General features: G+C 42.7%; 1 protein-coding gene across 1 annotated transcript in view; it reads right to left on the reverse strand.

The window, feature by feature from the left end:
• LOC139284608 (whirlin-like) overlaps window positions 1-26,754 on the reverse strand; it is a 61,739-nt gene that overhangs the window by 20,304 nt on the left and 14,681 nt on the right. The window contains exons 2-5 of the mRNA XM_070904944.1: window positions 16,605-16,781; window positions 11,005-11,130; window positions 3,025-3,293; window positions 1,537-1,573 (exon numbers count right to left, since the gene is read on the reverse strand). Coding sequence (XP_070761045.1) covers window positions 1,537-1,573; window positions 3,025-3,293; window positions 11,005-11,130; window positions 16,605-16,781 — 609 coding nt within the window. The remainder of the gene's footprint in view (window positions 1-1,536; window positions 1,574-3,024; window positions 3,294-11,004; window positions 11,131-16,604; window positions 16,782-26,754) is intronic.

Genomic DNA, 26,754 nt, shown 5'->3' on the forward strand with positions numbered 1-26,754 from the left:
TCGGTGTTTTGCTGATTACAGACCCCCAAAAAGAGTCCAATTAAGTTGAACGTGAGTTTGACGGAGATCATTAAGATTGTTGCGTATGTAGGAGTGGTATGCCTGAGCTGACCAGCGGCCGAGAACCTGGATGGTTTGATCTGAGATGCCCAGGACGTTCAACTCTACACGGATGCACCTCCTTCCAACCTGTGGAAAGAGCTGCATCCGTGTAAAGTTGAAGGAAATGCCATTCCAAGAAGACAGGAAATGTTGCCACAGACGCATTTCCATTTTGCATGCGTCATCCAACACTACTCTGTCGTGGAGAGAGGGGACGCCTGCAGCTTTAGTTAAAAGGCTGGACAGGAAAGATTTTGCTTGTGGGATTATGCGAATGGCATAATTGAGGTGGCCAAGGAGGGCTAGTAGCTGACGTTTGGTGCATCTGTCTCCCAGGAGATAGTTCGACAGAAGCAGAGTGATGTGCTGTGTTTTTGCCGAGGGCAGAGATGCCTGAAAGGAGATTGAGTCCAGGGTGATACCTAAGAACTCTATGGATGTGCTAGGCCCCGAGGTTTTGTCATTGGAAAGAGGGACGGCAAGATCTGAGAAAGCTGTTGCGAGAGTAGTAAGCCCGAGGTGAGGAGGGGATGATGGTGGGATGACGACGAGACAATTGTCGAGAAGATGGAGTATGTAAGGGAGTCTGTAGTTGTTAGTGAGGATCCAGCACTGGGCTGGGAGTCAAAGATCTTGGGACTGCTTCTGCCGCCGAAAGTAAGGTGCACAGAAAAATAATAGGCTCCTTTCCAGCAAACCCCCAAAAAACACCAGAAGTCTGGATGAATGGGTAAGACTTTGAAGACGCTGGTGATATCCGCTTTAGAAAGCCAAGCTCCATGGCCTGCCAAACGGATGAGGGTGATAGCGTGATCAACGGTTGCATATTGCATGGAGAAGTCTGGACTAAGAATGACGCTGTTGATGCTCGGAATGTGTGAGCCATGTGGGGAAGACGGGTCTATTATTAGCCTCTTTTTCCCAGAGTATTTCCGAGTGGCAAAACCTATTGGGCTGATATGGGAACACTGGGAAAGGAGGAATGTCGAATGGGCCTATCATAAATCCGTCTTTGACTTCTTTGGCCAAGAGGGTGTCAATGGTGTGTGGTTCTTTGAGCGTGGACTGAAGGTTGTGGCAGATGTGGGAAGTGTCGGGGAGTTTTTCTATGCCTAGATGGAAACCATGTGTGAAACCATTGATGAGAAACTGAACAAACTGTCTATCAGGATGGTTTTGCAGTGCAGTAGCAAGGACAAGGTCTTTTCTGATTTTGTTGAGTCAAGTCCAAAGTCGTCAGATTAATGACTAAAGTCAAGTCATTAATCTGACGACTTTGGACTTGACAGCTCTGTTCAGGAGTCAGGAAAAAAAAAGACATGCTCAGATGGAGATACAGTGTGTCGGAGTGTAGAATCTGTTAGTCAAGTCAGTACCTTAAATGCAATTTAAAGAGTATTAATGTGTACGCAGAGGCATGGCTGCCATTCTTACCTTTCCTAATACAGGTGTAGCTCTGGCTGAAGATGGTCTGTAACAAATGAAAAAAAAAAACAATGCATATTTAAGAAACAAATAACCTCTAGTTATATCAATCCTACCAACAATTTGAATTGAGAGCAACCCATGAAAGTAATCAACATAAATACTGGTATGTCTCACCAATTCTTAAAAACACAACAGTTTAGCACAGTCTGCGGCGGAAACTAACACAACGGGAGTATAAAACTGACCTTCAGAGTGGTCTGATGAAAATGAAAATCTTAGCTTTTGTTTTGTTTTAAAATACAATTCAGTTCAGAGATTTTCTAAGCTGAGCAATTAGGTCACTGACAATACAGTAGTAACTTCTACTTCAGTTCAGTTCTCTGTGATTTGTTCAGTTCAATACAAAACTAGGCTTTATAACCATCGTTTATAAGGTTGACAGCTCAGTAACCACTTCTCTGCTGGGTTTATACTTGATGCAAGGAATTAACGAGGATCCTATAGGACCTATGGCTTTAGGGTCTTTTACCCAGGAAGTATCATACTGTATATCACAGCTGAGCTGACAACAGAGCTTTCGGTCACCACTGAGGGAAGCTCCAACGCAAAAAGCTACTGATTTGGTCACTAACACTGAAGATCCAGTACACTCAGTTCAACTTGAGGATTTGAAGTTTAGTTTGTTCATATACTGAACACCTCTAATTTAGTGCAAGGTGTACGTTTTTAGTTACAGGGTAAATGTAAGGTGGTTTCCCCCAGTACCATAATCCTTCACAATTTGTGGATACAATTTCTTCTGTCAAAGGAAAATGTGTTCTCCCCATATGGTTTGCACACCAACCATATGGAGAAACACTAGGTACGATTGATCCACTCCCCCCACCAGCCCGCTTTCACATTGTACCATACCTGAGTACACTTGATCCACACTCGACACTAGCAGTTGGTGGAGGTAATGTGCCATAACATTGTTTGCAACTGCCACAACACATCAAGAAGAAGAAGAGTATGCGTGCGTCATCAACTGCGCACATATGTTGTCGTTCCAGTGTATGAAAGAGTACTATGAGCACTCTGCCTATTGTTATTGCCACTGTGGAGACAATGTCAAGAACGACCCGCTCGCCTTCCTTACTAGTTTATCAGCCGTGGCCATGCAGATCGGAGGATGAGATCGGCGTGACCCAAATGGTCCAGTCGAATAGTTTTGGGGTCATATTCTAAATAGCGGTCGACTTCCAAGTTTCGCGTCTGGTGCGAACTGTACCGTAGTGCACATGAACCACACTTGAGACCACTCTTTCAAGTGGGTACGGTACACAGTGTTCACACTAATTAAATGAACTGGACTTTGGGATCATGTGTACTCTAATCCAGGCCCGGGTCCCTGATGTGAAAGCCCCCAAAGAAGCACAGCTCAGTTATCAATTACAACAACGTCTCTGCTCCAATGCCACTGACATGCTAACTAACTCAGTATAATGAACTCACCTTGAACTGCAGGTGCTGGCACTGACGCTAGCGTGGACGCCGGCATTGACTGTGGGGTTGGTGACAGAACTCGGGTTAGCGTTGGTCTCAGCTATGGCCTGACTGCAGATCCATTTGGTCTCATCCACCACTGTCCGTGCATGAGGCAGACAACCCACATCCCTAACCTTCATCAGCAGGTGGCGCCCTGTCTTGAGGATGTGAACTGCCTCGTCGTGGGAGATGGTGACAAAGCTCTGACCGTTCACTTCCAGGATCTGGTCGCCCACCTGCAACAGACCAGTTGAATTAATGCTACATGCTCATCTTCCCTATGTAGACCAACTGTAGACAGACACAGACAGGGAAGGATCTGCATGTACCTTCATTTCTGACAATTCTGGATGACAACCGGATGTAAATATTATCCATTTTTTCTATATCCAAATCACATAGAGCCAAGAAGGATGTGTGGTCATACCCGCGTGTTTATAAATGGCCCTGACTTGTTGCTAAGTGCGATGTAGGAGGCTCTTTAACCTGCAAACCATGCTCCTCCTGGTTGTTTGCTTCATATGGAAAACATTACATGTGCTCTTTGATCGTGGAAGAACATACTGTACCTTCCTTTAAGAAACTGCAGGACGTATGTTATCACCAGAACACTGGATCACCTCCAGATGGTGTGCCAATTCACAGGTGGACTGACCCTCTCGAGTTTAGCTCGTTTTGTTCTCATGTCAACGAGAAAGTGACCGTTGTTTGGGACTTTGGTGTTAAACTATTAAAAAATGACACGTGTGTCTAGTTTTTAAGCAGCTCTTGCTTCAGCAGCATCTCTTTTTAGAATGTCTCTTACTCTGGGTAATCTACAGATCTCACCGTCAGACGATTTCTTTGACCAAAGGTTGTTCCACTTAAAACACACAGTGAGGTGCCTTAAAACGAAATACATTTGTTGTTATTTTTGTGAGCCCCTGGAAAAATGAAGCAGTAACTTGTGAAGAAACTGGAACCTGGTTTCTTTTGTTGTCAAGTGGCCAAAAACCCTGGAAAACTCTATAGGCCAAAACGTATATCTAGGTCCACCACTATCACAGCAATACAACACAGAGACCAACACACATATACTCACCGACTATCTCTCTCTTCTGTCTGAGTTTATGTATGCACCACGATGCGTGCCATGCATCCCAATCCCTGATTCAGACAGACAACCTTTTTTTTTTTTTTTCCTTTATCACAACCTCAGGCCACACATTTAATACCAAACAACGAGTGTGAATTCCAAGGTCGCCCCAACTTTCCCAACTGTTGTCTGCTGGGTGCATAAACACTGATGCTGCGCTGAAGCTAATTATCCTCCTTTGGACAGCCAGACAATAGGCGAGGTCCTGGCCCTTCTCAACACAGCGTGTCAGAGGAGAATATCACAGATAAGACAATGCGATGAACGTTATTCATCAGACCGCAAAGAGAGGAAAACCAATCAGTGGTCCCTGCTCCGTGGTCTGAGACAAAACACTCATGGCTCTTTTTTGTTGATTTTGGTGTAGTCTAAGTATAGGATGGTTCTAGGCCAAGTGTATGCAGTGGAGGCTTAAACAAACTATAATGAATGGCAATGTAAAGTCAGTCCCTCTGTCAGTCTGTTCAACACTTTCATCTGGAGCAATATGTCTACTATCAACTACTGGCTAGGTTGAAAAATAGTGTGGATATTCATGGTCCCCCAGTCTTTTAAACAAGAATAAGAGTCTTTAGCCACGCTAGCAGCTCTGTGAGGCTGTACTTAGGCATTCTCACAATGTTAACATGCTAACATTTGCTAATTAGCACTCAATACATAGTAAGCTACAGCTGAGGCCTCGTGATGGCGCTAAATGAAAAGCCGGGACGTCACCAAAGTTATTACAAGTCATTCTCCAGGGACCACGATTGCCTTTACCAAATTCAGTCAGTTGCAGAGATATTCCACTCTGGACCAAAGTGGTGGACCGGCCGATCAGCATTTGCATCCCTAGAGCCCCCCAGCTGGCATGGCTAAAAAAAAAGTATGGCAGATTTCAATGAAATTTGCTATGGATAGTCATGATGAGCACAGAATAAACCCTGCTGTTTTTAATGACCCCCAACTCCATTCCTCTAGTGCCACAATCATGCAAAAATCAGGAAATATCAAAACCTACTGTTTTCCATTAATATTTTCATGCTTCTCAGAGGATCATCCCTTTTCATTTTGAATAACTATATGAAAATGGGCAGTTTGCCATGGACAGTGCTAAGCACATTGATGCTTCCAAGGAGATAAACCCTTTCAAATGTAATGAACCACGGCGCGATTCACCCTCGGGACAAACAGGGCGCGTAATTATGTTTCAAACAAAGTGTTTGACGGATTGTCGGACAGCTTCACCTTTCTGATAGCGGAATTGCGGACATTTTTATTTGACTTTCCCAAACCAACGCGGTGATTGGCAGCCAGGTGTGTGCAGGTGAGAAGGTAGGTTTCAAATGTCTCACTAAAGCTCTCTTTTATCATTCTACTTGCGCCAATTTTAATTGGAACAGAGTGCAATACCATGAATTGAAGAACACTTTCCAAACGCGTGCCATGTTTTTTGCCCAACCTTTGCGTATGGACACTCGGAATAGGTATCAACACTTTTGCCTTTGGACATGTTTCGTTGACACTTCAAACTAGTTCCTTTTTTGACATACACAGTATTGATATTTTGTTTGATATGTCCAATACCCACTGTATTGACCAATATTTGTAACAAACTATTGTAGCTTCTAGGGGGCACTAACAAGGCTTTCGATTAGCGCCTTTTTTGGCCAACAAATTACAATATTTACATATAGCATTGTACTGGTTTAAGGGTCACTCAAACAAATTTAGTATTGAACTTCCACAGAGTCGGGGGGATTCAAAAGAGACAGATCAAAAAAGAATGGTCAAAAGCAAAGCAGCAGAGGCTGAGGTATCCTGACTTGAAGTCCCCAGTTTATGTCAACCTCAGAAACCACTGGATCCTACGCTTCCCAAAAGGAAATTAATACTTTTTAATTAATCTTATAAATGAATTTCTAATGAATCTTTTTGTTATGTCTTTAAAACACAATTACGCTGTTAAAAATGTGTGGTGTCAAGCCCATTCCAATGTGTCCAGACAACTGTTTATGTATTTATTACACATTATACATATTTATTATATGTATAACCAGTTTTACAGACTGAGTAGAACTCCTAATGACTAATAAACTGACCTTTATGGGTAAAATTGGTCAAGTGCCCTATTTAGCAAGGATTGGATGCTCCAGGGAACAATGCAGAACATAGTATTTTTCTGCAAACACTGGAGGTAAGCTATTACTAGTAGTCTTATCATTTTTATCCTTATCCGTCTCATGCACAATGCTGTTTTTAGGTCCTGTAAAGATGATTATTTGAGGCTTCAATAATCCTCATCTCCCTGAAGCAATTTAACCAAATGGTATTCAACCTGATTTAGCAATAGAGTTATCTTACATCAGCTAGTGGTCAACAGAATTTATGTTGTAGAATACATTTATAATTGAGCTTTTTTATATATATAAAGACTGAGATAGAGAAGGACACGGAAGGATGCAGGAAAACACAAGGGAGTGCTGAAAGCGGCAGAAAGACGGCCTCAACTATATTACAGCCATGATTACGTGAAGCAGATGCAGCTTCAACGAAACTCCATGGCTGAGCCCTCTGAGGAGAAACCCTGATTTACATATTTTGTTTGTGATGATTCACAAACAAGGACATGCATATCAAATACTGGCTGTAGGGGCTCAAGATATGTTCCCCTTTACCCTCTTTAACTGTGATTAGACTCCGTACAAGCAATATTAGAAACAATTATTACAAGCAAAATTATATTGAACAGGCTTTAAGAAATAGCCTTCTTGCCACTCTCACCAGGATTCTATATTACCCCCCTCCAAATGCTTCCACTCTCACTGCTGCAATGATTTACAAGTGGAGGTTCATTGATCAATCATGTGGAATAAAGTGTGTGTGTGTGTGTGTGTGCGCGAGGTGTTGGAAATGCAATGTATTTGTCCTTTACACAGAGAGAGGGCCTCCCGATATTTACTGGCCTCCAGGTGGTTACAGAGAGAAGAAAGTGGCTGTTAATGACACAGGGGCCTTTCAACATGAGGTGTTAAGGAACTTACCATGGTCAGCCTAAGCTGAGCTGATTCTCAAGCTCACGGGAGCCATCGCACATTCTTGGGGTACGCTCGATCGGACAGAGAAAAACAACAAAAAAATCAGAGAGTTGGTGGAGACCAAATCAGAGCTAAAAGGAGAGTGAGTCCTGGACTTACATTCATCAGATGAACACCAACGCAACTACAAATGAATGCTGATGTTTCTCTGTGTCTGCTGGATATATATACAGTACTTAACAAATTTATTAGACCACCTGTCATAAAAATGAGAAAACACAAATATTTTAGAAATCTGTCAAAAACTTGTTTCAAACAAAAAATTGTATTGTTATTCATTAGGCAAATAACAAACTGGAACAACTAAATAGTCCTTATTCACAAATATTAACCAAAAGTCTTAATATTCTGTACGACCTTCTTTGGCCCTGATAACAGCTTGCATTCTTTGCAACCACAAAACAAATGTTTCTGTTCAGGAATGCAAGTAAATAACTGTAATTTGGCATCTCAATCAAAAAATAATAATGTGCTGTACTATTTTTTTCTGCTTTTTTGTAAAACAGTAAATTTGAGAATTCATGGATAACAACAATAATTATATTTTAGCATTACAGATATCATTTTGATTAAAGAGCTTGGCTTGCACATACTGGTGGATTAACCATTACAGAAACATCAAATATTTTGGTCATTAGCAATACTGTTCATTTAGGACAGCGGTGGCAAACACCTTACACTGGGTGGTGGTCTAATAAATGTGTTAAGCACTGTATATACACATTGGCATATCAACTTTAATAAGGTGATAAAAAGTCAAGTGCTGTGTTTTCAGATGTCCCCAAATTCAAAATAAATCAACGAACGCGGCTTTAAATATTAATTATAGAACAAACAAGATGACGTGAATCAATGTCTGCTTGTTGTGATGGCTTGTTTGTATTTCGTAGGATGCCCAGGATGCAGCGGCAGTATTAGTTGGTGCAAGTCGACCAATGGCAGACCTCCGGTGAGTCAGACTACTACAAGCACACCCACAGTCATGCTGACAGCCCCTCAGAATACGCATTACACGCTGAATAGTGGATCAATATTGACTTTTAACATGAGATACTGGGTATCTGAGTACAAACACACACACACACACACACACACACACACACACACACACACAGACTGAAAAAAAATCTGTCCCGAGAGGCAGAATTCAAACAAAATATTTCTCATCCAAACCAGCTTGTGAAATAGAAAAAAATAAAAAAACACTGAATTAAACGTCTTTGTCTTCATATTTTCGAATCTGTTGTCAAAGCTACTTCTCCAAGGTCAGAACGGCCCCTAATTGAATGGATCTGGAGCAGATTTATATCACTTTCGCATGGATATTGCTGAGCGTTTCACTCTCGTAATGAATGGGCAACACCAAGTGTCACTTGTGTGTGCACGCTAATATAAATGAGTAATAGGACTTCCAGCCGGGCCTATTTATACATAGCTGTGGATTATGGATCTACTACATTCCCTTCAGGGATACACGAGGGTACGCTGCTGCTGCTCTCGACTAAATTGGGCATGAATTGGTATGACTCTTAATAGTGGTCTAAGTAGTATCAAAGGGATGTATTTGAATGGACAAATGCCTTACTTTTGCCCTGTGACGGTCACCTGTTGCAGAGTCTAGCCAACTCTCCGTCTTATTTACTACCACAGCAACACTGGCAGGGAGGGAGGAAAAGGGGGAAAAAGGGATGGTTTTCCAGGAAAGGACATACAGCCTCTTTTTTTCCGCCTGCTGCTCCCACTCCAATGGCAGGATTACTCAAGCTGATGCGTCCAGACCACCACACACACACACACGCACACACACACACACATGCACACACAAATACTGTAAAGATGGACAGCAGCTCTCATCCACAAACGACAAATGGCTGCAGAAGGCACATCTGCGAGACTTGGAAAGGTGAAGAGAAGACATCCATTATATTTCTTTCATAAGTCTTTCATGACATAAGCCCCCCCCCCCCTTTTTTCAAATTTTCTCTCTCCATCAAAGAAACACGCTGCATCTTTCAAGGGACATTTGAATTTTTGGAATGCCTTTTAAAGCTCTGCTTCTTTAATCTCCCTTCTCTCGGTGTAAGGCTATTTTTTTCCCCAGGTGTCCCAATTGGTTTGAACTAGTAAGGAATCCAACCAAAGATGCAATGTTTCCTTCTTATCCCCAAGTAGGACACTGCGAGATATTATCATGAACTCCATATTGAGGTTTCCGCCATATTGTTTACAGGTAGGAAACACTGGCGTCTGTTCTTCTTGCCCGAGGCAGGTGGAAAAAATAGCACAGAGTTGGAGTGGCCTGCTTGTTGAGGCAGAAGGCTGACCTAAAAGCACACAGCAGAGATTTAGCAAGTCTTTTTCTTTTTGCAGGCCATGCTAAGCAGCCTGCTAGGTGGCAGGAATGCTAACAGGTTCATCCGAATCAGGGAGCAGATCACAGAGTTTCTTAATGTTTCAGGGTGTTTTACCACAACGGAATTAACTTTACATGGCTGCTGATTTCACATCAGTTCAAAACTTGCTTTAAGTGGGTTATCCCAGTGAAGTTTCCGAACCAGTCTGCACTGCACGGCTGCATTACCACACAGCAGTGATGTAGGTTTGGCAACAAAGAAAGCAGACGTGATGTTTGTGTTTCAATCTCTGTAAATGAATGAATCTAGTGCCGAAATGAATAAAAAAACAAAACAAATGTTTGCTTAGGAAGACGGAAAACCACATGCAAGTATAAAACACTACATTATGTCTGGAAAGTAGATGGTGGTCTGCATTCAAAAACATGGCGTGCTTCTCAAAGATTTTGCTTTAAAAAGTGGAAAATCAATCAGCATAATGAGGCTATTTCAATCATTTTCACTGACTGCTTTGTGCAGAATTGAAACGCAATTGCATTATGTAGGTCGACGGACCTGTCACTAGCCACACTGGGCTATAGCTTCATTTTACAAATTTTACAAAATTACCGTTTGTTAGTAAGACTGAAATACCAGTCAATACATCAATTGGATGGATGGCCATCAAATGTGATACAGATATTTGTGGTTCCCAGAGGATGAATTGGAATTACTTGGACTTCTCATCTTGTGTCATCATCACATCAAAGTTCTCTGAATACTTGCAAATCGAATGATATTCCTAATCAGCTGTACCGTATCTTTGTGTTTCGTTTTACCTTTGTAAATAAAAATTTAGCGCAATAATATGCGGACCATGGTGTACATTACTATAACTTCAGCATACTGACATTAGCGTTTAGCTCAAAGCGCCTCACACATGGATGTAAAATAAGACCTGGATACGGCGACGCTGTTCAGTGGCCATTTGTGGTATTGCAGCAAAACTTTTCCCCGTAGACAGCCATAAATAGTTTCAGATGTGGTTTTCAGTCCATGTCACGCTCATCTGACGGGGGGGATACGCTTCTATTTTAAATAAATGAACCAAAGCATGTTTTACACCTCAAGTCTACTTTCTTCTGTTTTAGTTTCGTTGAGTGTGACAACAAGTGTGTATTGGGCTCTGAGCTTTGTCAAAACTTGAGTGATCTACACTACAAAAACGCCTCCTGCGTAGACAAGGTGTTAGTCTTGTTAAGATTCGAAGCTTAATATGGCTATGATTTGGGTTCAGGTCTGACCAGAATTAGTCACAATTGCCCTCAAAAATTCTTATCCAATTTGCACACCATCCTTTTTCTATATGTAAAAGATTGATATCGAGATTGAGTTGGGGTACCTTTAGTGCGCCAGCATCCGCAGCAGATCCAGGGTCCACTCCGGTGATGTAGATCCCCAGTCCGTACTCAGCACCACCCCTGATCATTAGGCCCAGAGAGCGACCGTCGTCCATGTTAAGTTTTACCTGCAGGGGAGACATGGTCATTCAGATCCCTCAGCGTTGTCAATAAATCAGCTGTTTAGTGACTTTACCAAGCAAAGCATGTGTGTCAGAGCGCCTTTCAGAGCCGTTCTTGTACATATATGTTATATATGATAAAAAAATCCATTCAGCATCCATTCCACAACAGCTGCTAATCTGTGTGTCCCAAAAAACGTATTTTGTCCCAGTGAATACCATCAACACCTCAATTTAGTTATAGCAGAGCATACATTCTTAATGAGAAAACACCCTCAGATTGTCCAGTGTTTGATTTGAATTAGTATATGATAACATACTTGAGTAGCAGCAGAATGGATCTGGGCTACTTGACAGTACAGTAGTGTATGACGTGGTTGCATGCTGTAGGCTTTGAGCAGCTGCACAGCATCTAAACTGCTAGAAACACATGAACCACAACCGCGTCATGTTAAGGTGAGGCACCTCGTTTTAAAATAGTGGCTATATTTTACTTCATGATACGGATATAGTCACGTATTCTCGGCGGGAAGTCGAGTGCATTTTCAGTGGGTGTTGGGCTCTGCAAAGGTTGCACCATCTCACCGATTCTGTTTTTGTAAATACAGCCACAGGGTTGAGAGAGTCTCGTACGATGGACGCAAAAAGCAGTGATTGCAGATGGTTTTGCAGCGGCTTGCGAAGGGTTTGGGATGGGGATCTTCAGATCTGAGGCCATGTTACCCTAAATTCGCTGCAGGTTAGAAGTGAGTTTCAGCCCAAAGTGAAGAAGTGCAAGTTTCTTGGGGTCTCGCTCAAGAGTGAGGGGAAGCTGGAATGCGAGATTGTTAGGTGGATTGGTGAAAGCCTGGAAGTAAAGATCTCAATTTGCCAGTCAACCTACGTTCCAACCCTCACCCTATGGTCATTACCCTTTCCTTTGGGGAATGAGGAATGAGGACTGAGGATATCTGGGCTACCTTGTTCAGCCTGCTGAGACCACAACCTATACCTGGATAAATGGTTACAGGATGGAGGATAAATGGATGGTGGTTACAATAGTGCCAATAATATACGACTCTAGACTTGGAGAATAAACACACATGCAACTCAGAACAAACCAATTTTCACCCTGTGGTCTCTTTTTTTATTTATTTTTTGTCCAACAACAATTGTACTACGATATGAAAACTGATTGTGGCGCTAATTAATTGAGGCAATTACGCGTGGAGATTCTGCACCTCGTGAATACACAAGGACATTTTAGTTTTCCTCCTGGGAGAAGCTTTTACTGCAGGGCAACACTCCACCGAGTGTTCTCCGCCAGCCGACAAATTGTCAGAGTGCTGCGGCACAGAGTGCACCGCAAAGACGTGATTGGATGGCTCATGATTGAAAGCCGGGGGGGCCATCGCGCCTCTCAACACTGTTTTGAAACGGCATCGCAGGCCGGCATCACAGCTTACTTACTGCCTCGGAGTGACCAACGCCATGTGTTCCATACACTCACTATTCACCGCATGCTTTTAGGAAAAACGCTCCTCGCAATATGTCATGTAAAGTCGTTTAGGGCAAGAGGATGGCTGACTGAGGAAAGTGAACATGTGTGATCCTGCATACATCATTTCATAATGTGGACACAGATTGTACTTTTCTCATATTATAATGTACATATATATCAAGGCTGTGTATGGGGTCCACTTTTTTTGCACATTGTATTATGACACAAAACTGTCCCATTTCAAGATAGAAAACAAAGTGCATAAAAACATACCTCTACATCCTGTGCTCAACTCAGCCTCATAGGGCTCATCTTTCCAAATCTAGGCTTTGTACATGTAACCAGATGTCATAACGCTCCCTGCAATCTAAGTCATATGTTTTTCTATATCCAGCACTACATAACTACTGGGAAAGGGTTTTTTAAATTTTTATTTTTTTAAACTATGTCCTCAGTACTCAACTTCAACTTGCAACCACGTCCAATGATAGCAATTTTTGGAACCCCTAATGAAGGATTTGCTCTTAACTCTGAGCAAAAACAAATTAATTGCATTGACGTCTCTCGTAGCCAGACATATCATACTATTGCACTGGAACTCTGAGTCCCTCCATCACAGATGTCATGTTCTTTCTCAAATTTGTACACTGAGAGGTTGAAGGGAGAGAGTTGTTCATACATGGCAGCCCTTTGTAACATGTGGGGCTTAGTAATCTTATAGTGTTATGTTATTCTTGGTCTATTTCTATTTTCTTTGCAGTTAGTCTTTAAAAAAACTGGACCAGGTCTGAATCAAACAACCAATCAAGGTGATCAGGGGGTTCTTGTGTTTTGATTCCTCTCGTCCAACTGTTCTGATTCACACACACAATCCAGAAGGTGGAACCTTCTGTAGAGGCCCTCGTTTGTACAGAGTCGATGTGATTGGCCAAGTTACGTGCTAGCAAACCCTGATTGGCTGTTTGATTCAGACTTGGCCCAGTTTCTTAAATAAAAAGGAACGGGTGCTCATAGACACACATTTTTTTAAAGGAGCCCTTCAATTAGATATTGTTAGTGACATTCAATGGTCAAAATACGTTATTTCAACCAAAATTATAATTCAATAATATTGCCTACTGTAGCTTTAAGTATCATCTTGCTCCCCTGCTGTACCAACATGTAATACAGCGGGCGTAAATCAGCTCCTGAGCAGCTTTTGGACTGATCACCCATAAACTGAGCCCCATTCCAATCTGCAGAGCTGTGCAGAGCTTCCTTCAGAGGCACTAGCTTGCTTGATTGCCTGCACGAAGCTACTTATGCGGCAGTTCTAGCCATTGAGCCAGACTATAGGACATCGATTTCCAGTCTCCCCTTCCTCCAGAAAACTGTCTAGAAATTAGTTTTGTCCCCCAGCCCCGTAGAGTAACGCTGGTCTGCCTCAGTGGACCATAGATCCCATGAGAAGAGTAGACTCAGGGATAGTTTCTAATTGTTGACGTAATGACCATGAAGACCAGGGTAAACTGGAATAATCTCTGCTGGACAGTTTTCCCAATCCAGTTCATGGGTGGAGCTCTGCATGAACAATGCTGAACCTTATTTATATACATTAACTTTAAGGCCTAATAGCTCCACTGCTGAGTTCTTTAACTTTTCGAACCCAAATGAAATACGTTCACTGTCGCCCTGTAGAAACCAAGTTCATTATAAATAGGCTTTTGATTAATGGTGGTCCTCAATCAGACTTACGAAACAAAGCTCTTAGAAGTTGCTAATAATACAGTCACACATAGCATACTTTTCACCAGATGACACGGAAAGTTAATTTCCAAAATGCTATATAGCCACAACTTTACAAATAGAGCAGGTCTAGACTGACTCTTTAGAATATTATTACAGAAACCCAACAGTTCCCCACCATGAGCAAGCACTTTGGCGACAGTGGCGAGGAACAACTTCCTTTAAGAGGCAGAAACCTCAAGCAGAACCAGACTCTAGGTGGGCGGGACATCTGCTTTGACCGGTTTGGCTTTACTGTTTCATATCTCAGCCATTTTGTCAAACAAGGACTGTACAGTAATTTATGTACTGCTTCTTCCAAAACCCACAAATGACTTAACCATTGATCTGAGCCTGATGTTCCTATGCTGTATCGCTGTGGCCCCACGATCAGCTCATGATGTCTCTGACTGTAGTTTACATTGTAGAGGATTACAAGTACCTGGGAGTTCACATTGACAATAAACTGGACTGGGTAAAGAACACTAATCTCTACAAGAAGGGCCAGAGCCGGCTCTATTTTCGGAGGCGGCTGAGGTCCTTCAACATCTGCCGGACTATGCTGAGGATGTTCAGCAACTACTACCTCATTATTTATTCTCTATTTATATTTATACTTGAACTGTGCACTACTGCAATACATATGTATACATACACATTGTTATTGTATATTTCTTTATTTTTCACTTAAATACTGCAAATGTGTATATTTTTTATATATTTTTTTTAGATTTTTACATACTTCTCATTTCTAAGTCCATGCTACTTCTTCTTGAATGGGAGCACCTGTAACTTGTCTAATCCCCCCCCCCCCCCCGTGGATCATTAAAGTATTTCTGATTCTGACAAAGCATCATCTGCAAGCCAACTGAAGTCAGCGGGCATATACTAACAGGGCACTACACTACAGCGCAACACATATGCCCCCCCCCCCCCCCCCCCCGCTTTGGCTCTGAATCCACCTTCCCTATTTGGAATTATTTTTGTCACTTTCTACTCTGAGCTTGGTGTTTCCTTGTGGGGAGTGAGTGATGAGGTCACTACTAATTTGTTTCGGGTGTCACACGCTCCCTCCTCTTGTCTCTTTCTCCCCTCATCTCTCTCCCTCTCAGGTGCTCCTGGTTGGCGATTAGTGGGGGGCCCTGCCCCCACTATTTAAGGAAGACTGAAGGAGAAGCATTTAGTTTCTTTTGAGGATGGAGGTCTGGCAGACTCCCTTGGGTTTTTTCTTTGGTTAACATGTGGCAATTTCTTTGTTGTAAAATAAAAAAAAATAAAAATTTTATTCGAATGAGCACATTTGCCACGTTGCAAAATGTTAATACTCAACAAATCAGCGAAACACTGGCAACAAATGTATTTGTTTTCCTGCAATATCCGCTCTTTGCAATGCAACTACAGCATGATCAACAATTGTGACTTGTTTATGTATTAATTTATGTTTTGTATTTGTTATATATGTAGACACTCAAATGGTTGGTTAAGGCTGAACCCCCCCCCCCCCCCACTGATTTGAAGCACGAGACAGGATGTGTTTTTCCTAAACCTCCACTTTGTACAGCCACCCTCTACCCTAACCACATACTACATTTAACAGAAATATAACACTTTCTTTAGTGGTAAAAAAAAAGGTCATTATGTAGTGAACATAATCCAGGCAAAAATGTGGCAAAACAAATGAGTAAATGCCACTTCTAGAAGACAGGGTTGTTTTCTGGAATGGTGATCTGTCCCATCAGAAAGCATCGCAACAGGTGTGGGGTTTTTTTGGTTTTTTTTTTAAGATGACTCAATTTGAGTAAATGTTCTCTTCAGGGAGCAGCCAGAGTCACAGGCCTGTGGTGGGCGATTCTTTTTTTTGTAGAATGAGTGTGTCTTCCAAAATGTCACAACACCAAAAGGTCATGACGACAGTCATGTTCTCAGAGAGCCATATTCCAGACCCGGGCTGACGGCTGTTGTACATGAGCGGGAGGACAGTTACAAAAACCTTGGCGTTGTCTCTTTGAATCTGACGGAGGCCATTTCAGAAACCTGGCGGACTGAAAGCAAACAGTGTTTTTGCTTTCAGAGAAAAGCGCTCCCTTTTAAAAGTTTGCACTGTACTTATGTGTCTGTTGTTCCGATGATTTATTCACTTTGAATTGTCATTGAATTGATACACATCTACTACAACTGCCATATATGCTGGACCTTTTTTTTCTCGTACCACCGCCGCCGCACACATAGTTCTTACCGTCCTCTCATCCATGCCGTGCCCTTGCCTCTGGTTGGCCTCCAGGCTGTCGGGCGGCGGGGAGACACTCCGGCCCTGAGGGTCCACCCAGCTGTACACGTGGTTGGTGATGTAGCCTCCAGGGATCCGGCCCATGGAGCACACCGACATGGCCAACATCTTGCATCCCTTCAGCACCTGCATCAAGAAGAGGAGGGTGAGGTTGTGAAAGTGCTTAACACTTGGCCAAATAAATACCCCCCAAAAAACCCAATAAATATAGTCTCTTATGGCAGAGAATCTAGGCTTTGTACACAAGGATATAAATGGTGGATCTGTGAGCTGGTATAACTTCTTGGACTTCTTGGTACCCTTAGGCAACAACACGAGTGTCTATATTCCAGCTTTTTTGTTTCTTACATTTGCAATGTGCAAGTCAGTCAATCAGATTCGATTTTGATTTTATCCAGAGTCATGTTTTGTGGAGTGGAATTCTGATACCTTGCAGGAAACCCTACAAGTTTTTAAAAATTCTTTCTTTCTACGATATCCACACATGACAACTATGGTACGGTTGGGCTTAGGGGAAGTTCGTGGTCACAGTTTGAGGACAGCAAGTGTTGTTAATTTCTTCTTCATTCCCCAGATGTAGGCGATGATCCGATGATGGAAGGAAACTCCGCTGATACTGACTTTTCACATAATATTCTTTATTTGCATCAAAGATCAGGATCAACAGGCATGCGCATCTTGACCTGTACAGCACCCGTAGCCGAAGCAGTACTGCTGCCTCGAACACTGTTCAAACTCGTCTTTTATACATTTAGGCATACAGGGCTCCTACTATAACACATGAGTCTATAAACTTATATTTCCCTAGGGTCCCTCAGTACCCCAAAACCGATGATATACAAGTTATTTGGACAGCAGTCTAGGGGTCAGGAAAAGAGACCTCTATCGCATAACTCCCACATTCCAAGGGAGACATCCAAACAATAATGAATCTTATCAGTATGGGGCCCCAACATCTACTAGTTATTCACCTGGAACATTGCATACGCCACCCTGACCTCTTCGTCCCTTACTTTCTGCCTCGCAACATAAAGGACACTTCCTTTGGCCAAAATGTAGCATGTAGCGTGCAGTGTGCAAAATATACAGTATGTGAAACAACTTCTACTGTTAAAAAAAGACAAACATAACTTGGATCGTCTGCGTCCTAGAGGTGAAGCCTGCCTATACTTCTTGTTCAAGAACATCTTTAAGGAAATGCCCTTCGGACAGGCCACTCGTGGGGCTTGTGCTTGGGCTAGCCGCTGATGCTGACTCTAGGTAAGCTCCAACAACCCACCGCCAGCCAGCCTTTACTTTCTTTCCTTTTATTAATTGCGATTTTCTTTCACACCCACATACTTTTTAGCCGATCGCCAGTCATTCTCGTGACACCAGATTCAAATTCTACAACAGGTACGCATGGCAACGACGTCATCGTTAAGGTTAGGAAAGAAAGCCTTATTTGGCAAATGAACTATAGTTAAGGCATGGCTAGGCAACTAAAGCATGTGTTTAAGATTAGAGAGGGATCAGGGTTACAGTTCATAAAAACATGAATTGCAGCACTGAACATCGGCATTGGACGGAAAGGTGTGGAATTATCACATATGAACGTAATTCCTAGGATAGTGGGCTGGTCCAGGCCAGCACGCAAACATAAATATCCGAACCCATACTAATTTACAGCAGATTTGACTGTTATTTGATCCAGGGGTATTATACCCAACCTGTCTGTCGGCGTATTGTGTTGAACCTTTGGGCTTTGGGCTCTGGCAGATTTCATGCTCCTTTCAGCTCTCTTATTTAAACTGCTGAAGCTCCCTTGCCTTGTGCATCTGCCATCACGTCATTTAGCGGTTTTGTTACGAGAGAGGGACAGAATTAGCAGAGGCTTTTTCGAGGCCACCATGCTGACTGTCGCCGTGACTCACACAGGTGCCGGCGGAGACACAGCCAACAAAGGCACCAGGAAACAGAGAGAGCAAGGGTCAGAGTCAGGTCTCATACGGAGGAGATTCCTCTCCGGTGCTCATTTCTTCTAGGATGAAATAGAATTGATGACCTTTTGCCGCGACAAAAATGAGCCTCAAACGAAATATAAGTAACCTTTTGAATGAAAACAAAAACTATGACAATGTGTTTAAAATTTTTGCCAATGTATAAAAACTAATGTGAAGACTGACGAATGGAATAGAATTCATTAGTTTTTTTCTTATTCATTAACGATGAAGAGGCCCAAAGCCGTCCGGTGCGCAGGGGAGACAGACGGAAGAAGGAAGACAGTGAAAAGAGAGCAAAATGTAATAAATGACGCCATTATTATTATTATTATTATTATATTATTATAATCAAGCAAAGCTAGCTAATATCCTGTCCCTATTCCTGGCCATTTCATATCGCTGGCAGCCGAGTGACCTTGTTCCCCCACCGCAGCCGAGAAGCTGTTGAAAGCATGATCATTATGTAACAAGTTGAATGATGAAATATAGACTCCCTAGAACACGGACACGGTGTGTGTGTGTGTGTGTGTATGTGTCCGGGGGGGAGGGGGGGGGGGTATAATAAATAACCTGGTGTGGGGAGATGAATCAGTCAAATGTTATTATCTGCCTCCCTCTATTACAATTGGCAATGAACATGAAAGAATATATCATGAGATATTATAAAAATGGGTTTAGCATAAATGCCAAGCCATTAGGAAATATCTGGGACAGCCACAGCCCAACACTGCGCAACCCGGTGACCCTGCTACGGGGAAGGAAGTCAAAGTACGGACCCTTCATCTTCTGCTGCTCCATCACTGCCCGCAGCGGGTGACTGGTTTGTTTGCGAAACGGCGTTATTATTGCAAATCACAGTTGCATACTAATTGGTATTTATTACCAATAATGTGTTAATGTGCTATTTCTGAGAGAGAGAGAGAGAGAGAGAGAGAGAGATACACAATGGGTATATCACTATGTGCCTGTCTTTGCCTGCAGTTGTACACGGAATTATACCACCAGCCCCGTTGTACAGCTCCCAATGGAGAGACATCCACCTCTGCATCACGTACAGCTGGAGCACAGCCCAGCCAAGTGAGTCCACCGGGGGCCGCGCTGTCAGATAAGGTGAGAACACAGTTTGGCGGCAGAGGTCCCCGTGAGTTAAGAGAGGATTTTACAAGAGGACGGAAGGAGGACTGCTTTTCGCTGCAAGGTCTTGTCCCAGAAAGATTACAAACTGATCACCACAGGACTGGATGACTGGAAAAACTGCACGACTTGGTTGATTTGATTATTGATTGGGGGGTGGCTGGGTTATCCTGAACAGATTTTGCCCAGGACTCCAAAAATGCTAGGGCTGGCCCTGCCTTCCGTTGTATCTCGCATTTCAGCAATGTTGCTAATGTTAGTGGCTTTTGGAAGGGGAAAAAAAAAGTAACAGACTAATAGGACGAAGTGAATCTACAATCCCACGACTGGAATGAGACAATGGCAGAAACAAAAACACAACGCTTACGGACTTCGGCTGGAAATAACATTTAATGTTACTTTCAGTCCGCTATCTTCCCGTTTTCTATAGGCTATCTGTATTTTATGAGTGCAGAATTAATGCAGGCTTCTAAATGATCACCCTGCTCTGCTGCAATGATGCCAATTGAGCAAGCCCCGTTTAACAGGCAGAGTTTGGGAGTGACAACTGGAGTTACTATGGGGAGTGACATGAACTGTCTTAAATTGATGTGTTTTCTTTTCTTTTTCTTCTGTGACTAAAACTATGCCTGACGATGTCCCTCTCCTTTGCCTCTTTTCCACTCCATAGGAGCGTGCCATGAGTGATCACATTCGGGGCACGGGGCACAGTGAGTCGCTGAGGGGCCACTTCAACGCGAAAGAGGCTGCTGCAGCAGGGGTCAGGGGTGAGATGGTTCTGCTGCGGGATGGTCCCTGAAGACATTAGGGCAATGTGCCGCCCCTGTTTTTAGATTATCTCTTATTTTGCAGCTGTCTGCCGCTGGGGTTTCATTGTCCCAGAAACCAAGAACATAATTTTGGATAACTCAGTGTCTGAAGTCTGCAGCTGTCATTTAGGGTTCCATGTGATTTATGAAGTACTCTAATCAGGTCTGGCTGCACCCGTTATCATTCTGGTATACGGGGGGACCAATCACCAGTCGTCTTGGGCGGTACTAGGCCCGCCGAAGGGAAACAGAACGGGAAGGGATGAGCAGTTTTCTGGCAGAAGAGATTGCAGATAAAGTGAGACAGATGACATTAGAAAGGAGCTTGGTTGACGTCATGGATAAAGGATCAAATTCTATTGGCAAGTGCGTAATGAGGAGCATGGAGAGTAAACCCAAGGAGCATGTTGAAAGTTTGCATGAGCTTACACATGCTAATGGGACATCTGATGATGTTTATGATTATTACTTCCGCTTTCCAAAACCGGGAAACCGGCTAAAGCCTGGCTTGGCGTACCGCAAAATAAAATCGATTTGAGATTTGTCTCGTGCTTCTTGAATTCAGCTTCTGGAGAAACAAGCCTTCTTCTTGTCTCAGCTCGATCCTCATTTAAGATCTTAAAATGCTCTTTTCTTTCCATCCATCTTTTCCCCATCTTTATTTGTCTGAAATAATCAGCTCTTGAGATAACAGTTAGATCCAACTCAACTCAAACTCAACTTCTCATAGATTTGTCACAAATACATTTCGAATGCCTTCTTAATCATTATTTGTGAAGCAAACTCCAAATCCAAGTTGTCAGCAGTAAAACTTTACTCTGACAACTTTTTAAATATTGAACCAAAAACCATGATCTTTCCTGACCCTGAAGTTGCACTCATCAATATTTTTACATCAACAATGACTCAAATGACTACGTGCAACGCGAAAGCCGTCGCTTGTAGTGACGAATCCACCGAGAATCATCAACCAACTCTGCGGTTCTCCTCATCTCTATAGAGCGTTTCCAATGAGCCCACTGTGCGGTATAAGAAGGTCACACTTCCTTCTTTGGAAAAGATGTCGGCAGCAAACTTAAGCATTCCCCCGAAATCTATCTGGCAAAGCAAATTAGAATATATATAAATCTATTTTGACACTTTGCCGAATACTTTTATGCCGTCTCTCTTCGCTCGCCGTCATCATCATTACTTCTCCTTCGATCCTCCTGGCAACCGGCCCTTAACATAAAGAACTCGGCTTTAATACCAGTCATGGAGCGCGTCCGCCCTGCTGAAGTATCCTTGAGCAAAAACACTGGCTCAAGGGCTGTTGACCTTTTGGCCAACGCGTGGAGGAACACGGAGAACAGCTCATTTCCTTCAGGGATCAATAAAGAATTACATTATTCAGTAACAATACTTTTTTTCCCTCCTGTCCACCACAACTTACCTAATTACTGAGGCGGCGCGTTTTATGTTGAAAACCCATCCCCTGCTTTACTCTCCTCCCTCCCCCAGTGATTTGGTGGTGTGAGGTTTTACGGATGGCTGTCCAAGCGGCGTTGATGGATGTTCAGTGTGTGTCTCAGCACACTGCGACTGTGGCGGGTCATTCCAGCAGTGGCGTGGCCGTAAATCAGTGCCTACTGAGCCTCTTTATCGCCACCGAAAAAGTAGCGGACGCACCCGAGCACTGTGTGTGTGTGTGTGTGTGCTGAGTGGATGGGTGGAGATGGTCTGCCATCTCTCCCTTCTTTCACGATGTGCCATAGATTGCAGAAATCATGGGCTGTATTCAAAACCACAATTTTGGCTAAAATGTAGCATGTAGTATGCAAACAAAAGCAAAATATGCAGCGTGTCAAAAACACCCGAATGTCGTGCTGATTCAGAAAAAAACTCCAGTACGCATCGGACCAGTCTACCTCGCACACTGTGTCCCACGATGCAAAGCGCTGGCGGTGGACGTTACGTAAACTTTCCCTTATTTCACCTCAGCGGTCACCAAAATTTGTTTCTGAACACATTTGAGGTGAGAAATAAGCAACCCAGTTACCCAATCTTCACTCATGTTGGATCTACAAGGGCTCATTTAAAAGTGTTGTTCCGACTTTCAACTAAGCCTGGCCGGGCATACTGCTAAATAAATTGATAGTTTCATACTGCATACTGCTATGAAAATGCTGCATTTGTTAGTAGTATGTAGTAGGTGGTTTCGAATATAGCCATGCACGTGCCATCTGGGAAGTCCTTTACTTCTTTCCCAGTTCCACATTGTTCAATCTAAGCAGGTTTTAAGTATATATTGTAGCGTCCCAGGAGGAAGGTGTGCAGGGAACCACATCCTAGCATGCACCAGAGCAACAAACTTATAGGATGTAAGTCTCATTTTAGTTGTGTTCCAGCATTGTTAATAATAGTGTTATTCTTAACTTACTGTTGCATATAATTACAATTAATTGTGAATGGCGGTGAGGCAGCCACAGGAAGACTTCGTCCAAATTCAAAACGTGCACTCCGGATCTGCTCTTAATTGTAAACCTTTGCCTGGTGTGCCCTCCTTTTTAAAACGTACCCTGCAGGCCTTCACTTTACCTGTTGTTGAGGAGGCACTTCAAGCTATCGATTGCAGGAAAGCAACTGGGGAGGATAAACTAGACCCTTGCTTTTTAAAGCTCTGTGCCCCATCTATTGCTGAAGAAATCAAATAATTCTTTAATCTCTCCATTTCTACCCGAGTTCTCCCTCAGGTCTGCAAATCTGCACATGTAGACATCCCACTGTCCTGTCTTGCTAAGGGCCTGGAGTCATTAGTTCATAATCAGCTCACACCAGTCTGGTTTCAGGCCTAACCATAGCACTGTCACTGCCACTACGTTGGTTGTAAATGATATTGTCAAAGGGAAAATATTGTGCTGCCCTCTTTGTCGATTTAACCAAAGCATTTGGCACAGTTGATCATGCTCTGCTCCTACAGAGGCTGTGTGATACTGGTTTTGATTACAAGTCCTGCAAGTGGTTTCAGGACTATCTCTCTCACAGACAGCAATGTGTGATTTTGGGGAAATGACGGTTCTTTATTCACTGTCAAAGGGGGTCCCACAAGGTTCAATACTGGGTCCTGTCTTGTTCACAATTCATATGAACAATATTACATCATCTATAACATAAATTGCAATGCCCATCTTTATGCCGACGATACAGTTCTGTATTGCTTTGTTAATACTGCACACTCAGTCACTGAAGTTAGTCTTGAACGCCAACAAGGGTAAATATATGCTATTCTCTAGAGCCAGAGATACTGTGGACAGTAGTTTGCATATTACTACACTGAATGGACACAGTATTGACAGGGTCTCAGAGTACAAGTATCTTGGTATCTGGCTGGATAAAAAAAATGTACATTTACACTTGTTTACAATTGACACTTGTCAGCAAGCTACGACAAAAAACTGTATATTTGTACAGAAACAGAGCTCATTTTCCTTTGTTCAGTAGGACGTGGACAACTGAGGCCGTCTTCTTGTCTGTCCTGAATTTCGGTGATGTCATCTATAGACATCCACTCTACAAACTCCTAGGTTCAGTTCATCACTGAAGCTCTACGATCCGCTCTTATTACCGGTGACAGTTATTCTACTCATCACTGCATTTTGTATGTAAAGGTTGGGTGGGCATCTCTAAACAGTAAGATGTGACATCCAGTCGTTTCTGTTTATTTACTTAACGGCAACTTGCCATCGTATATCACTTCCTTACTAAATTGGACTTACGACACATTGCATACATTACACAAGTTTGCATTAGCTTTATGAACAATGTGATAGGAATGATCAATTAAGGGTCTGACGAATTAATTGCCAGACGCAAGGTGTTTTGAATTAAACACACCGTTGTTCTGTAAATTCTGTCTCGAATTAGAAAGAAGCAACCATGGCGGTTTTTGCGTTATTGGAGGACACTGAAAACCGTTGGCTTTTAGAAGGGAGAGGGTTTTCAGCAACAGGAATGACTTTTTTTGCGCATGATGATCCATGGCTTATAAATCTGTTAGATCTGTGCGTGGATTTAGCCGCTCATCTGGAAAGGAAGACACGCTGCAATCATGCAATACCCCTATCTGTGCAGGTTCGATCCGTTTCGGGACATAAAGGGGAAATCACCGATTGTAAGGCATGTGTCGTCAATTTTAAGTTAATTTGAGACTTACAGATCATAGGTGCGTAAGTTGCAAATGGGCTTCTTGGAACCTGCATAAGCAAGGTTTCTTTATGCTCAGTATCTTTTAAGAACCAAAGGTAAGCACACCGTAGGAAATGACTTTAAGTGTAAATCTAAGAATATTTTTATAAATGAGGCCCCTGCAGTCCCCACGCCAGAGGCCTCTCTCTCCATTCTGAGCTTTACAGCGCTTCATTCCTTGGCCAGGTTCACCCCAATCAACAATCAAGGTGGGGCACATCTGGGCGGAGCTAGAAAGGACAGAAGAGGAAAACGGCCAAACAGCACAGGGAGCACATACTTCGGTAACATAGGACACACCATATACTATTGGTACAGAATATGGTTTTTGGGAAGACATGCTGATTGGCTTTATTTAGGCTGGAACTGGGAGGAGTATGTGGCGCCAATCAGCTTAGCATAACACTTAAAGCTTCACTTATCAACATTTCTGCGTAGACAATGATGGTGGAAGTGTTCTCTGGGCTTGCCTAAGCACAAATCTGAAGACATCTTCTAAATCGAAAAGTGAATTTTTTTCTTGTCATACTATATTTAGCCTCGGGGCACGTGGGACCACTGTTTATTTTCCTAAAATGGTACAAAATGCCCTAAAATAACCACTAAAAATGTAGGGATTATTTCCAGTACACACATGTGAGGGAGATCTGTATATTCCATATAAATAAAAGTTGCACAAAACTATTATTAGTCATACAGCAGGTGAAAACATTCTCCATGAGTATCAATGCAGTTTCAGGAAGTGTGTCTGTTTGCTTCTATTAAACCTCAGATCTTGACTGCTGACTCTCAAATACATATAGGAACCTCTCTCTCTCTCTCTCTCTCTCTCTCTCTCTCACACACACACACACACACACACACACACACAACCTTGCACTTCTAAACTTGTGAGGACCTTCATTGACCTATAAGCCTAATTTTAAACCTGAACCTTAAAACCGAGTCTGAATCCCCAAACATCCTCTGAAGGTCTGTCCGAAAGAGACATTTAATAAACACTTTTTGCATTTTTCCAAAAATCCTGATTTTGACCATTGATAAAAGTGTGACTCCTCGTGTGATCTAAAACTTTCAAAGTTGTACTGTTAAGATACTTGCCCAAAGTATGTCTGTACCAAATTTCAAGACTTTGGGCCAATCAGAACAAATGTTTTTCCTTGTCACACTAAATATAGCCTTTGGGGCACAAATGAGTTAAATAAGATCTGAAATCTAAATCTTGGCTACTCTTTGAAGATTATGAATGGCTATGTATACTGCCATTTTCAAACACTGCTTTAACAAGTTCTTGTTAGGGAGTCGGGAATGAGGAATAGCAAAGAATGTACTCAAAATATAGAATACAATCGAAACATTAAAAATCCATTGTCCATCCATGTCCTCTACGTCCTTCTGTTTTGCATTTCAAAAACCCGTATGGTACTTTTTTACGCCAGAAATTAGACTAATTCTGCCTCTAGAACAGCTTTTGTTTCCAAAAAAAAAGAGAAATGTTTATCAAACTAAAACAGAAGCCCGTGGTCACGGTGCGATAATGTGACAGCGACTGACAGCGCAGTAGAAAACGGGGACAAACAGGGGATGGACACCTAAACGCAGCTGTCCAGCACTCTTTTAACAGCAGCATCATTTGTGTCCTCGTCTGGTGCCGTTCCATTAACCCCACTCCAGTCACAAAAACCTGCCCCTGCACTGTCCCCTAACCCAGACGTGATGAATTGGCTCGCTTGCATTGTTGGCTGAGCCCAGGGCTGAGGTTTGTGCTGGTATAATTCACCCTGCCAGCCCTTGTTCAATAACACTAGCTGTATATCAACGTGCTCTCCCAAAACAACGGGTTTCACTTCAGTCTGTCTGAGCAGGCCAGCCTTATGAACCCACGCTGAGGGAGAGTCTCACAAACTGAACTGAAAGGATTTGTGAAAATGTGACGCCTGCTTTACAAAA

The sequence above is a fragment of the Enoplosus armatus genome, chromosome 4 (genome assembly GCF_043641665.1).
Source record: "Enoplosus armatus isolate fEnoArm2 chromosome 4, fEnoArm2.hap1, whole genome shotgun sequence".
Taxonomy (NCBI): Eukaryota; Metazoa; Chordata; class Actinopteri; order Centrarchiformes; family Enoplosidae; genus Enoplosus; species Enoplosus armatus.